Raw genomic sequence first — 15,360 nt, forward strand, 5'->3', positions numbered from 1 at the left:
CTTCTCCCCAATGGCAAACCTTTACTTCAGCCAGTCTTTTTCCTAGTCTTTCTCTTGTCCTCTGCATCCTCACTTCTCCTTCACACACTCATAGATAGCCATGGGTGCATAGTGAAGGAAACTGGAGATGAACATGAGGGACAGACTACCTGCTCTTCATCACAGAGAGCAACCAGTACTGGGAAAGCTCATGTGGAGGTATAGTCTCAGCTGCTTTCTCAGATGAAACATGTTTATAAATTTGAATGTAATTTCATGGGAAGACGAGATATTGGACTTTGACACAATCTGTCATTGTCCCTTCCAGAGTTCAAGTCTCTCTTCCATTGCATCTTAAGGAAGGGCACCCAAATTTTTTGGGAGGCATACGGTGCTTTCCTCTGGATACATTCTTGACAAGCTGAGCAGTTCTGGTTGGAGTTTGTCACACACACACAAGTCACTCACACACCTAGTATGTATAATTTCGGACTGTGGTATTTGTCAAAATCATAACTGAAAAGAGTGGAAGTGCCACCAGCAACTTCGGTAATAGGACTGCCAGCCCATCTCTAGTACACTTTTAAATGCTTTAGTGATGTCTTGAAAAAATAGGGCTACCACCCAGTAAATAAGGTAAACATATGATTGTGTAAATATGTCAGTTATGCATTAATCCCCATTTAATTTATCAGTTTATTTCCTGTATTTTCTCCTTTTTTATAATGATTGAAATTAATGGGGCTGTGTTGAGTTTGTTCATGTGTGTAGGAATTGATATATAAAGTAAAAATCACATTACAAAGCATTATATCTTCTGCTATGCAGATTGCCATATTGCTTATAGTACTGACTAAGCCTTTACATTGTAAACAAGTGTCTTTATATTTGCCCTTAGTTGCAACTTTTAGTACTATTCAGGTCCAGAAATGCAGTCTCTGGTATCTGGTAATTTGTACAGCATTACATAAAATGCTGTGAATTGCAATTTTACTTTTTCATAAAACAAGCACTTTTTCTAGCTTAACCAGCCTTTTTTTGGCTGACATTAGAGATTTTGCTACATCTTTCAAATATATATATTTGATACAGATATATATGGGTAAATGTTAAATACTTTCATATATTATATATGTGCATCTATGTATATTTTTATAACAATATATGCATATTATGTATTTAACATGCATAATATATATGTGCATATAAGTGATACATATGTGTATGTTAACTATAGCAGTACAAGTTTAACTGTTTGAATAGTAAAAAGAAGATTTCTCTTCCCTGTTTGGTTCTCTCTGGCTAAATGAATCTTTAATTCTCTCTGTGTAGTGACACAACTTCAAGTTTCATGCAGACATATTTTAGCAGCGATGGCTGAAACTAAAACCTCTCAGCAAGGAGAATATTATTCAAATTCAAAATACTCAAGCATATTTCAAAACTCTTACATTATATCTAAGTCAAACTGGTGTCCTCGACATTGCAGCAAAGGCATTGGACATTTTTCAGTTTTGTGGACAGTGCAAATCCTTTGGACATGTAAAATTGCTTCTTGAAGTATCTGGCAGATGTAGCTTTCCTAGCCCATTACCTTGCAATTACGTTTCATAAAAAAACTAAAGGTCATATCTAGTAAGACTGGCATTGCCTTAATGCCATTAGCACAGCAATTTGTAACCAGAGAGTTTCCAGGCACCCAAAATATCTGTTACACTGCCTATGTTGTAATACAATTGAACAGCCTAAGGAATTTGAGTTTCTTAAGACTGCAGTGAATACACATGAAAAAGTCTGAGCTACTTGTAAAAAGCAAAATGGAGACCATGTTACAAAAAAACCAAACGCAAACCTCAAACAGTAAACTTGGTATTAGTTTCCCATTTCATATATGTATGTGGTGAGAGCACTTGCCTAACATATAAAACGGCAAAAAAATATATCGGCTCTCCCAGATTGTGCATCTCCCCACTCCTAAGTAAATGCGGATGTGCAGGTGTGCTCTCTCCACAATTTGTTTTCTGTGGCCCAGTGAATCCCAAATTCTTTTCTGCATAGTGGCCAAGCTTCAGGTGTAGGGGAGCACTGTATCCTGGCTCACTCCTCCCTGAAATAAGCAGCTGCTGGGGTTTAGGACATTTCTTTTGGAAATAAAGTTCTGAATATCTCTTGACAGAGTAGATGACTGAACTGTCTTGTCTCCTGGTCAGTGCTTTAATCAGTTGGCTATTGCATACAAGGAGAGCAGCATCGCTTCTGCTGCTGGCACAAAGACACCTGGTTTCTGCTTTTTGAGACAACAGATTCCTATATTATATCTAGCCCCAGTCCATGCAGATGTTTTGGAATTTCATAAAACAGTTGAGGCTGTTCTCAGTGAAAGCATCAGAGAAAGAATAAATAAAAAATATGGTTATGTTTGATGCATGATCTTTTTTTTTTTTGGTAGCTATTAAAGTGCTACAAGGCATTTGGCAATATTTCCCTTAAAACAATAACAAAAAAACCCCAGAATGATGACATGCATGTACAGCTTTTACTTTTTTCCATTCCATTAGAATCCCTAGCTGGAAAAACAATAATGTAAGGCTTTTACAGCAGGTACTTCATGCTTCTGTGATACCTCGGTCTTTCATTCTTTCTAGAGTTATGATGTAGTCAGAAATTTTCAAGGAATCATAAATAAATTTACGTATGTGCAAGTATGTGATGTATCAGAGTATCTGGTAAGTGAACATATATATTTATAAAACAATTGTCTAATCTGATAATAACACATATCCAACCATCTTCTTGTCTAGCAAGGAAACCAACTATCTACTGCAGCTGTAAATGTAGAGCAAACTATATTTAAGCTAATGCCATGAATTCAATTTGAGGCTAAATCATGTGAAGCTTTACATTCAGCAGTGCAAAAACAGAGAGATGCTCTCACATAATTTCTGCCAAAAATGGCAGAAATGTCTTGAGCTTGAGAGAAGCCAGATTTTGATTTGGAGAGGAACTGTGTTTGTTTTTGAAGTCAGTTAATAAAACTAGATTTCACTATTAGCCTAGTGCTTCCATTTGGGGAATTAAAACACTTGTATCAAATTAAAGTTGCATATCCTTTATCACATGCACCCAGGTTACATTCATAAAACATCCATTTTTACTTACAAACCCTGAATGAATCCATGACAATCCCCTGTAGATGATGACAAAATGTATATTTAGATTTGAAGATGTTCTTCTGAGCCACCTCGGCTAATTATAGATGACAACCCATGGCTTACTCCTTTGTTCTGAAACATCAAGAATGTGTCAAAAAGCTTTCTGAACTCTCTAGAGTCCCAGATGTTGTTATTGCAGTAGGTGACTGGAATTAACAAAATACAAAACGTCATTTGCTAAGAGCCTCTTGTGACTTAGGTAGGAAGGCAGCTGTACTGCAAATATGCATATGAGTTCTCTACCGGAATGGATAGAGTTAAGTCAAAGGAATCTCTAAAGGAGTTAAAGAGCTAAGCAGGAAAGAGAAGACGCTGCCGAAGAGAAGTCATTCTCTGATAAACAGCTTCACAGAGGTATTAATAAAATGGCTGAGCCCGTGTAGGCTAGAAGAAGAGATTCTTCTCAAGGACAGACTTGGGGTTGGAAGTGACCTAAAATGTCAAAAACGTTAAAAATGGACAGGATTATGTGAACACAGAAAAGCTGAGAGAAGGAATAAACAATTCAAGATGTTCCTTCCACCAAAGAGACAGCAAATACAGCAGATGCAAACTTAAGCTTAGGTAAGCTTTGTAGGAGCTGCATAAATATTCAGCCAATTTCTTTCTACCTACCTCTTTAATGTCACAGTACCAAGATAACTCATTTAAAGCTGAGTCAGGCCTGCCTAAGTTTGATCACAGCCTGCACGGCCTGGACCTTCCTGGTACCAGCTGACATAATCACTGCTGTTACCTGAATGTAACCTTCGTTCTGGTCATAGAGTCCAAAAATTGTTGAATTCCTCAGCATGGCTCAAGGACGGACACCAGTCACTAGATGTGCGCATGGCACTGTCATGAAAAGGGACAGCGTGGCAACTACATAGATTTCTGACACATATTCATGTAAAACCTGAATTGAGTTAAACCCTTTTCTAGGCTTTGAAATACTCACATAGTACCTGTTCCTTGTCTATGTAGAGAGGATGCCAAACCTGTTTCTCATTTAAAGAGAAGCACCTGTTTCTCATTTACAATAAAACTATGTTACACTATTTTGGCTATGTAAAAAAATCTTCTGAGGTTGGAATAGGTTATGTTTACCCACAAGTAAAGCTGTTTGCATTGATAGAAAGTTTATGCTGGCCATATTGGCCATAAGGTTCATGTTTTTGCCCTTGAGGAGGTCTCTCAGCATGTATTTAAAGGACACATGGGCATCCAATAGTACCAAGAACATTAACTGAATGTTCTGAATATACTGGATATATTTACTGAATATTTTACTATAAAGGAGAGCTTAATTGCTGATGTTAATAAAGAAGTATTTTGATAATGTCTGGTCTGTAAACGACTGAAATTATATTGCTCCAACTGAAAGGCTTTGATCATTAACTAATTTTGTGAAATCAATAGAATAAGAAAAAAATAACTTTTTTCTCTGTAAGTAGAACAACTATGGTTTCTTTGAGACAACACTGACTTTTTGATTTTATATTGCAAACAGCAATATTAGTTGAGCACTGCTTACTAGAATGAAATTATTGCGAAAGTATTTATTTAATTCCCATATATTATGGTATCGTATGCTATAGTAGATAAGAATGCTGAATATAAAACATGTATACAGTATGTAGATTGAAGATGTTCATATACATATGTGTATACATATATCTATATGGTCCTACTTGCTGGCAACATTTCTAACTAACTGCATCAACATGTTAAAAAAGCAAGATGAAATTAGTATAGGCACTTGTAGTTTCTAGTTATGCTTCTGAAGAAACACAGGTCAAAAGTAGTGCTTATCAATTGGGAATGATTCTCAGCCTCTTAGCCAGGTCCTACCCGGTTTTCATGAAAAATGAGATGGACATCCAGACATTAATACTGAAGTAACAGTGTTGGGCTCTGATCCAAATTCCATTTAAGTTAATACGAGACTTTCCATTAAATTCAGTAGTCTAAGGATCAGACCCTTAGAGTACTGCCTTGTTAAAACATGTCCTTGCTTTACTTTCAATCACATGGATGTTGTTTATGTTCCAACAGAAGTGGGGTTAGAAGAGCCAACAGTAGCCAGAAGGCAGCCACAAGTTAGAAAGAGAATCAAAACCGATGTGTAGGTTTCAACAGCTGTTTGGTTACCCAGATATACAGATGAGGGTTTAAAGTGCGACTTTTCAAAGTGGAAGTAAAATTATATCCCAAAGGAAGCTGTGGAGATGCCAGAATGGCATCACTAGGCTGTTGCTGTTTTCTCTGACACCGCTAAATTGAGCAGGGTGTCTGTACCAAAAATCATTTCTCAACTGTAGGAGTGGGTTGGATGTTTTGGGGTGAGGGAAATCCCAGTGTCACTTTCCTCTAAGGGACTGACACCCTCCCTGTGCCTGTATTCAGTCTGTGATAAGGAGGACCATTAGTCCCAGGGCAGTTCTCCTTAGAAAAGAATAGCACAACTGGATGAGCAATGCTTAACCCTTTAACCTAATTTAATTCTTCAATTTGGCTATTATGCGTAAGGAGTTTTGGCACACAATAGGGGAGTAGAAGGTGGATGGGAAAGTTCGCTTTGCTCTAGAATTGGAAGGAAAGGCATGAGTTTGGTGAAAACTGGGGGGAAGAACTTGATTCAGCACTTCCTAAACTTTGTGCAAAATGATCAACTCTCAGCACTTTCTCTGTAGAACATCACTCATCTGTATCAACACACATTTCCTTGAAAGTATGATACAAGTAGAATAATTTTGTGGACTGAGGGTCATGCCCAGTACATTTAATTAATATAATTATATTCATTATCATCAGAGTTACAGTAGTGTTTATTTTGTTTCCTTCCTTTCCCTCTCTCTCTTCTACTTTCTCTTTCTGCTGGGATTTCAAAACGTTCTTCCCTCTTTTTCTTTGTGTTTCAGTAAAACAATAGAGTCTCGCGAAACAAAAAGAAAAGGTGGGTTTGTGTTGTGCCTAAAGGGCAGTCATACTTTTTCTGTAGCATTCCATTGCCTTGGCCTACCTACTTTGTCTTCACCCTCTGATTATTTTTTTTTAAATTTAGGCAACAGTATTAGATGATGATGTTAGACGGAGAGGCAGGTCCATAAGAAACCCTACTTCTAGCCTATGAAGAACTTGAAAGATTTAGCGTAAGGCTTTGACCTGAACTCCAGAACAAGTAGAAACCACTCAAAGAGCATAAAGGACTGTCAAGATAAGCTAGTTTGTGGTCCTAGTGTATATTTGCTAATGTATGTGTACAATACCACTTCCTACCATTAACTAAATATAATATTCTGTCACCCTCTAGTGGTGGGTCTACAACACCATACTTCTGAGAGTAGTGATAAAAGATTTTCTCACTGCATGTCTAGTAGAAGACCTTGTCGCATGTAAGAGATACTAAGCTTCAATGTTTGGTGCCCTGTGTGCACAGATTTGTAATTTTGGTCTCCACTGCATATATCTGTAAATGAATTGTATCCTATAACTTCATGTCAAAAATTAGAGATATAAATTGTCTGTGTTGGTTTTGGGCAGATTAATTAACTAAAGAGGGGTTTTTTAAAAACTATTTCTGTGCTCTTCTCCTTGGATAATGCAAGAGAAAATTGACTGAATTCCAACCTGCAAAGTTAGGGAACATGACTGTGCATTTGAAGCCCATATTGGCTAATCAAATCCCTTCTTTCTTAATTCCTAGTTTTACCCATAATAAAAGTCCTTGTCTAAGACTGTCTGATGCTGTACTGGACAGGTGCAATGCCCATTCAAATCTGTGAAAGCAGTAATTGTGCCCGAAATGATAGTGTGACCTATGCATCATATATACCTCTTGGTATGCTTCACAGTAAAGCGACATAACAAAGCCAAAATACTTGACATCACCTATTCCATTAGCTTCAGCAATACTTACAAAATCTGTGTTTCTGACCCAGCCTTAGAAAAAGCTGAAAGTGCAGTAAGCTGGAGAATAGCATGTAATGGGTTCATTTATCAAGATTCCCAGTAACTGATAATATTGATGTGTTTTACACTGATATTGGACAATTTGGCTTCAGATCACAAATGATTTAAAGCGTCCTAAGTAACAGCAAAATACTTGGTCTGAAACTGAAGTGTTGTGCTTTTCACTGGATCAGGAGGTAGTGAAACGTATAGAAAGCTGATTGATAGCTTGAGACAACTGGAATGGTCCCTTTTGATCACTTTGCAGACGCTCTTCTCAGAGGTAAGGCAAGTGTTATTCATCTCTGGCCCGAGACTCTACAATTCCTCTTAACATAATTTGGTATTTGAAGTATTAAATGATACTAACTATCTGATATCTCTGTAATTTTATCAGTATGGGCCATGCATTCACCACTTATGTGTGAACTCAGAATTACCCAATAATTTAATTGGTTCACTGTATCTTTGTTAAAGAGGTGTATGGCAGCATCTTTGTAATCACAAATGAAATACAAGTATGCATCAGTATGTCACAAATAGTGCCGCAAAGGCTTTTTGATACCTCCTCACCAGGAGGAATTGTTTAACCGATCTGCCCTTAGACACTTCAGGAGCAATTATCCCTGCTTGGACCAGATAGAGCCTGCCAGCTACATTGTGGACAGGGAAGCTGTTTTCATGAGGGGACGATGCTCTCAGTAAAACTTCAAGCTTCACAAGAAAGAACACAGCATACACCTCTTGTAACGTGTAAAGAGCCCTGGACACTCAAGAGGAGGCTCCTGACCGTGCTGCTAATTAGCAAACCTTCTTCTGAATCGCTGAAATTTCAGCAAACCTGCCAGTCTTTGCTCCCACACTCATGAGAGTGTCCTAAAAATACAGCTGGGAAGAGAGGAGGGAAATATTTCTCATGTCGTCATGAACATTAGTTCAGTGTTTTAAAAATAATACCAAAAACCTGGCAGATTTTGCACCTACTTTCAGGTTTTATCGTTTACTATCTGTGGGTTTTTATGTCTGTATCTGAATCCTGCAAACATGCATATAATACGTATTGCACACGTGTACACCCACATGCGAGCAGAGCCAGGCAGATCCACAGAGGCAGAGATTTGCATTCATTTTATCATATTCATTTAATTGTCCTTAGTTTACTGGAGAAATCAAGGGTTTTTTCCTAATGGAACTGCAGTTACACTTAGGGAAAATGAAGTTATCTGTCTGATCTTTATCATTACATATAATGAAGCAATTTCAGTAACACACGTGTCAGAGGATTGTTGGTGATGGTACATCCTTCAGAAAGAATACAAATAGACTTCACTGACCCTGGAGTGCTGAGAGTAACGTGAAACTTACTCTGACTTGTAAACTGAGCAAACATGACATGGAGGTCACAGAATAAGGGCATATATGCATCTTTCAGCCCTTGTTTTGACAAAGTGACTTCTTTCTCCAGAGGGACATTTCTGCCATTTTTTTCCAGCATGTTTCACCTTTCACTGACTATTAATCCCAGTATGACTTAACTGCAAATTATGATTCCCACCTATAATCTCATGGGAGTTAATTCTTAAATTTTTTTCATCATTAATTTGAGCACACAGAGTTAGCACTTAGAAGGTCTAAGAAAATAAGGGTATGGAAAACAACTTAAGAAATTGAATTTAGATCGAATGTAACAAGTTATAAATATTAGAACAAAGAGTATTATTAAAATTCACATTCATTAATGGAAAGTTTTTGTTACTAGCAGCTTTAAGAAATCAGGGTAGACCATAACATTTTTGAAAATCTATGCATTTTCTAATATTCTACGCAGTATTCTTCCAGCTTTAGTAAGATAGCTTCCCTGTGTCTTATGCAGTCTGACATTTATATAGACATCAGTTTTAAACAGAATTTTCAAACTTTATGAACTGGATTAACAAAGGAAGTTTTGCTAAAAGTGAAACTATTCAGAATATTCTTATTTTTCTGAATGCATGGCTCATGAATCATGTTTGATACAGGCATGGATACCATCCCAGCACAGAATACTTCAAAATAAAAGTATTGGCACAGCAACTAGCGTATTTATTCAATGCAGTAGAACAACTGTGGATGGAGTTTAGCCTCTTCATCATGTTAACTAACTGATAAAGCACTATTAGCAGTTATCAACGTGTATAGTAAAGGACACTGAAATTCTTATCCCTGGTTTGCAGATGGGAAAATGAGACATGTCAAAGATCACTGCAGACTTTTGCTGGAACCCACCCTCCTGAATCTCTTTTCAACTAGGCCATCAAATTTGAGAACAATGGTAGTGGCTGCTTATGTGAATAAATGTGACAGGCTTGGTTGTCTTTGTTGTGTAGGTTATTAGGTCAGTGATACCAGTTCCAAGTTTGGAAAAAGCAAAATGTCAGGCTAGACCAGGAAACAGAGGAGCTAACTTCTTTTTTTACAATGTTGAAGAGAAAAGTGTAAGGTAAAAGGGATTAATTCTTTTTCTAGTGTAATAACCAAACTCCATTTCAAGGACAATTTGATAGTCCAGATATGTGTTTTCCCATGGAGTGACTCTTAAGCAGACTTCAGGGGGTAGAACAGCGGCATTTTGTAGCTTCTAAGTATTGTCTGGTTTTTGTTTTTCTCAACAGAGCTACAGTGAACCTGTTGATGTTAAAGCCTCCCCACAACCTCAGATGATGAATTCAAAGCAGTCAGTGTTCCATGGGGCCGCCCAGGCTCACTCTGCACTGTACCTCAGTTCCCACTACCACCAACAACCAGGAATGAATCCTCACATCACTGCCATGCATGCCAATATCCCCAGGAACATAGCGCCCAAGCCCAACAACCAAATGCCAGTGACTGTTTCCATAGCAAACATGGCTGTGTCCCCACCACCGCCTCTTCAGATCAGCCCCCCTCTGCACCAGCATCTCAACATCCAGCAACACCAGCCGATTTCAATGCAGCAGTCCATTGGAAACCAGCTACCAATGCAGGTCCAGTCTGCTTTACATTCACCTACAATGCAGCAAGTAAGTGTGAGCTTTGCAGTTGTCTGGCAAAAAAAATTTATTTTTTTTTTTTGGGGGGGGGGGGCGGTTGGGGTTGGGGGGGTAGGGTGTGGAAGTCATCCAGAAGTTGACATAGTGAGGGAGATTTAGAGCTATGGATTAGCTTTAATTTTGCAGAGTTCCAAAACCATGGTAGTACAGTCTGAGGGCTTAGTCTTTCAAAGGCAAGAACAAATTAATAAGTTTACCTAGATGATGGGGAACTTCAGTCGAACTGTTGGTGCTAGCAACGATGTTCATCACATTCTTCTGAACACTAGCCCTGTCTCCTCCCCAAATTCAGGAGGCATCCTTTAAATACAAGTGTGTCTGTAGATCCATTTGCAAATCTGGGAGTACCCTGAAATATAAGTGAAATGGTAAGTCTTCAGGAAACACATTTTACAAACAAAAGGCAGGCATGTCTAGAAAAATGTATAACTGTAGCTTGTGCTGTTATCCTTGTGCTGACTGTAACATGGAACAGTCAGAGGGAACATGAAGCAACACAGATTGTGTTAAACATGCTAGATTAAGTGAACACGAGTATGTTAGTTTATGCTGTATTCATAACTTCATTTTGCTAGATAGATATACCTTTTTTTTACTGGAAATAAGTGGGCTGTCCCCGGTATCCCAATATGGTGGCTTTTTTTTTTTTCATTCTCAATGTTTTAGATAGTTGATTCTCAATGCATTTCCTAGGAGTTCTGAATGCAGGCCAGCCATAGTATTGTGACTTTTGGGCCCAGGCCTATGGAAGGTTAGAGCAGATTAACCCTGCTGATTTCATGAGACACAATTTCCTTTTGTATTGGATGAGATCTGACTATCAATAATAAGATCTGGCTTTGCAAAGAGGCATTAGAATGAAAATCTTTTGGATGGAGTTGCAAGAATCTATGAAATTTGTATACACAAAAGTTGTCAGTTCTGGTTCATAATACATAGTCATGAACTTGCTGCATGTTTTGAATATCTTTATAAATTCACCTTTGCTAACAAGGCATTTGCATTTGCTTTCCAAGCTGGAAACATTTCATCTCAAGATTGGTCTTTAGAGATGGGAATACCTGAACACAAAAAATTGCTTCTAGCTGGGAGAACAATTTAACAGGGAAAGACATTTTCCAAAGCAGGACAGAAAAAAAAGAGTTGAAAGCAATCTGGACTGATAACTTCAGTTGCTCAGAAGGTAAACCAAGGTGTGCTCAGGATGATCTGGATTTTTTTCAGAGACTTTGATGTTAGTCTCAAGAGTGATTTGGAGTAATCAGACAGGAAGGAAAATTTGTAAAGTGTTTACAACTTTTTCCTAGTCCAGTTTATTTTTCACGATCAGAGTAAACAGACTCAACAGACTTATGACCACACAAATGTGGAGTCTTCTACTGTCGTATATTCCTGAAGGTTTTCCTGTTAGTTAGGAACCCAGTGTCCTGGTGTAGGCATCCTGGGAGAGCCCATGCTCAAGTCCCAGGACTTGAGAAACTCAGGAGTCAACCCCAAGCCGGGGCAGCTAGAGTTAGCTAGGGGAAGTCCTAGGAAGGTGAGCCAGGAAGGTCTGTGTGGAGATCCTAAGCCTGATGCAATCCTGGTTGAACCTGAAGGCTCAGAGCAATGAGAGACAAAGCAATGGACAGAGACTCAATGCAATACCCTGGTTCATTTACCAAACATGAAAAACGACATCTGTGATAGCAGCCTGTTGAGATTGTATAGTTATATTTCAGCGAGTTTTTTATTGCACAGTGATTCAGTCTTCCAAGTTCAGATTGTTTGCCAAGTTCAGTGTCACTTGTACATTACTTGTCCAAGGCAGAACTGTAGAAGATCAAACCCCTTATGTCTTTTCCAGAACCATTGATAGGCATAATTTACTGAACAGATTTGAAAATCTGGCTTTATTTATTGAATTAATAGTACAGTAGGGGCTAGCAAAAGATGTAATGCAGATGTTAGATATTTACATACATATACATACAACATCATCATTATTGTATGAATCCAAACATTTAGGTGTTATTCCAAACCATTACATACTACAAAAAAGGTAAGATAATATGAATCTTCTGATGTTCTATTTCACCAGGTTGCACACTTATAGCATATGGTGTGTGCGTCAATGGCTTGAGAGTACTTTCACTCATCTGCGAGGTGTGTGGCATGCAGTTGAGTTATTTCTAGCTTAAGAGAAAACACAGGACACTAGGTTGTAGAAAACAGGTGTCTAGAAGTCAATAGGTAGATCTGTACCATGATGATTCTTTTGCTTTACTAAGTACAAGTACAGTACCTCTGTGTTCCTGCTCTCCATTGTTAAACTCATGAAAGGTTAGGTTAAATACTTTTTACCAACTCATATTCCTTAGTCAGAAAGGCTGATGCTTATAATGAAGATACCATGGTGAGATATTTCTGAGCTTCACTCAAGGTGACAGGTGCTTATTACCTGTTGAAATGCTACACTACCAATCTTAACTACATTTCTCTTTAAGCACTGTGGAACATCTACAAGCCAGTTTATATTTCTTATGCTCCTGCTTTTGCTTCAAAGTAATACAACTTTTGAGCTCTGGAAAATCTATGTAATTTCTCTTCGGAATATTTGTAATATTTTTATTTATTTATTTATTTTTAGCATACAGCACTTTACAGAGTTTGTGAATTGAGTTTAAATATAGAATCCATCTCCTTTAAAGAATGATGTTAGCAAAGACAAAGCAGAAAGTATGTTAAATTTTAGGGCAACAGGTGTACTAACACCACCATGATTTGCTATGCCAGAGCAGAACAGTGGTATTCTGTCTAGTATCTTAGGTATGAGTCTTTCTAGTCATACTCAAGAAATGTTAGAAAACACTATCCCCAGGATTTTGTACTGCATTAGAGTACGGAGGACAGGTTGGCCACCAGGAGGCAAATAGCAAGAAGTCAAGAAACTATAACCTGAAAGTAAAGGCCTCTTTCTGACTCAGTTGTCAAAGGACTCTGCTCTTCCCTCTGCTCGAAACTGAGCAAACACTCTGCTGATCACAGAGCATGTTAAAGAGGAAAAGACATACTGGGAAAAAAAGCGAGCCCTCCAAACAATGACAGCAGCACAGAGTCAACAGCAATGAGGACAAAGAAGAGGCACCACCCTGTATGTCCGGCCCGTGGTGAGGCGGGAAGGAGGACTCTGGACATGAGGTTCAGTTCCCAGCAGCATGGTGTAGACCACTCTGTTACATAAAAAGACAGCCAAGAAGAATGGGAGAATATGTAGTCTGATAAAGCAGAAGTGATAGTTGCATTTAGTTCAACTTTTTTTCACTTCCTCTTCCCTCTGCTGTTTGATTTCCTCCATGCTAAAGGTGTGGCCACCCTAAGCCTTTTCCAAAGACTTCAGCGGGCATCTAATTCATGTAAGCAGCAAGAACAGGAACTAACTAACATCCCGCTCCCTGCAGCGTGACTTGCAACATGAGACATTTTCCTTTTCGGAAACCTCACCACTGCTCATACCAAACAGACTAATACACTTTAAGAAGAAATGAGGTAAATTTTCCCATGTCATACTGCAGTGTGAAGCTTAATAGGCAAGAGAAGGGTAAGTTTGCCAACAGCTTCCTAGCAGTCTTCTACTGCAGGCATTTGCAGACTCACCTGGCTGGACACCACCATTGCAGACAGCCAGCGGTGCTGTAGACATTATAAGCAGCAGTCACAGCTCCCACTGATGATGGGTTCTGATTTTTTTCCTTTTTTTCCCAACATCCAGCTTTGAAATAGTTTGTGGCTTACAAGTGTGACGCTCAGTGGTAGCAGGCTCTGGGAATCCCTGCTCTCTACAGATCCCCTGCTTTAACACTGTGGCTCCAGAAGATTTGGTCACTCATTTTCTCCAGGAGAGGGAGGATAGTTTCTTATCAAAGACCTTCTTGTAGTACGTCTGAAGGACTGCCAGCTCCAGGAAAAATCACATAAAGATCCAGATTTCAGTCCTGGCAGGCAGGAACACAGTTCTTCAAAACCACTGTGCGTGAAATCCACAAACTCTTCTTCTGTGTGTAACTTCGAGGAGAGACTGATAAGAAGTGCTGACCTAGGGAGAGAGTTCTGCCCCCACTGCTGCCAGGACAATGAGCTGATCTTCATCAGCTCCGCAGGGAACAGCATGTCCTCCTCCACTTCCAGCAGTCCTTGCCTGCACGTCTGCAGCTGCCAAACCAAGAGAGACTGCCAGCTGGAGAAGGGCAGTCTCCTCCAGGAGTCCACAAAAACTACAGAACATCAAGAAGATCAGGAGTGTTGGTAGCCAAAAATCCTCAGTGACTGCACAATTTCTGTTATTTTTAAAATCAGTTAATTCTGTGGAGTATGCAGCTGATGCAATGCATCCAAATTGTTCTGAAATGCACAAGGCAAAGTAAAATTTAGGTATTAGCATTTTGGTCGTATGCATAGCATTAGTAAATATTTTTTAATTTCTTTTAAACAATCATCTTCTCTATTTTGAGTTATCCAAATATTTTTTGTAACTTCTGCAAAGTAGACTATTTTGTCTCTTTTCCTTTCTGTTCCAAAACTGTTAATGAATAAATTAAATAATGGGCACTACTGTAGACCTTTGGGGTCCTCGTTTACAGTGTTAATCCTTTACACTGTAAAAAATGACCATTTAGTTCTATTCTCATACTTAGATTTAAATTAGATCCTGATTTTTATTATATTTAACTTCTAATTCTGAAATATACTAAATTTTAAAGTTTTACTTTGTTAAGGTCTAAATCCACTGTGTAGCAGTTTTTCTTTCATCCACTTTTGACACTCTGGAAGAATCACAGTAGATTAGAAGAGTGCAGTTTTTCTTTCATTAAATGCTCATGTGAGCATCTTATCACTGTATTATTTTTTAAATGATACAGAGTTGATTCTCTCCAGTCTGTTTCTTAGGTTTGACATGATGTTTAATTTTTACTTAGTTGGGATCAGATGATCTGAATCTTAACCCTTGTCATTCAAATCAGCACGATTTCTCCAAAGTTCAGGCTAAAACGGCATCTGAAGCTGCAACCTGTTTTCTCTTGCAAAGTCGTTCTTTCCTTTCCCTACTCACACAGACATTTGTGCTTCTTTCTGAGCGTACCCCACTCTCCAGCCTGTTGTACTGTGCTGTTTTGTGCGGAGAATGATGAGAC

At 38.5% G+C, this 15,360-nt stretch overlaps 1 protein-coding gene across 1 annotated transcript in view; it reads left to right on the plus strand.

Annotated features, from left to right (window-relative positions):
• Positions 1-15,360, plus strand: part of TOX (thymocyte selection associated high mobility group box) — a 223,609-nt gene that overhangs the window by 201,892 nt on the left and 6,357 nt on the right. Inside the window, exon 7 of the mRNA XM_050892407.1 lies at positions 9,773-10,159. Within this exon, the coding sequence (XP_050748364.1) occupies positions 9,773-10,159 (387 nt within the window). The remainder of the gene's footprint in view (positions 1-9,772; positions 10,160-15,360) is intronic.

Source organism: Gymnogyps californianus, chromosome 2 (assembly GCF_018139145.2).
Source record: "Gymnogyps californianus isolate 813 chromosome 2, ASM1813914v2, whole genome shotgun sequence".
NCBI lineage: Eukaryota > Metazoa > Chordata > Aves > Accipitriformes > Cathartidae > Gymnogyps > Gymnogyps californianus.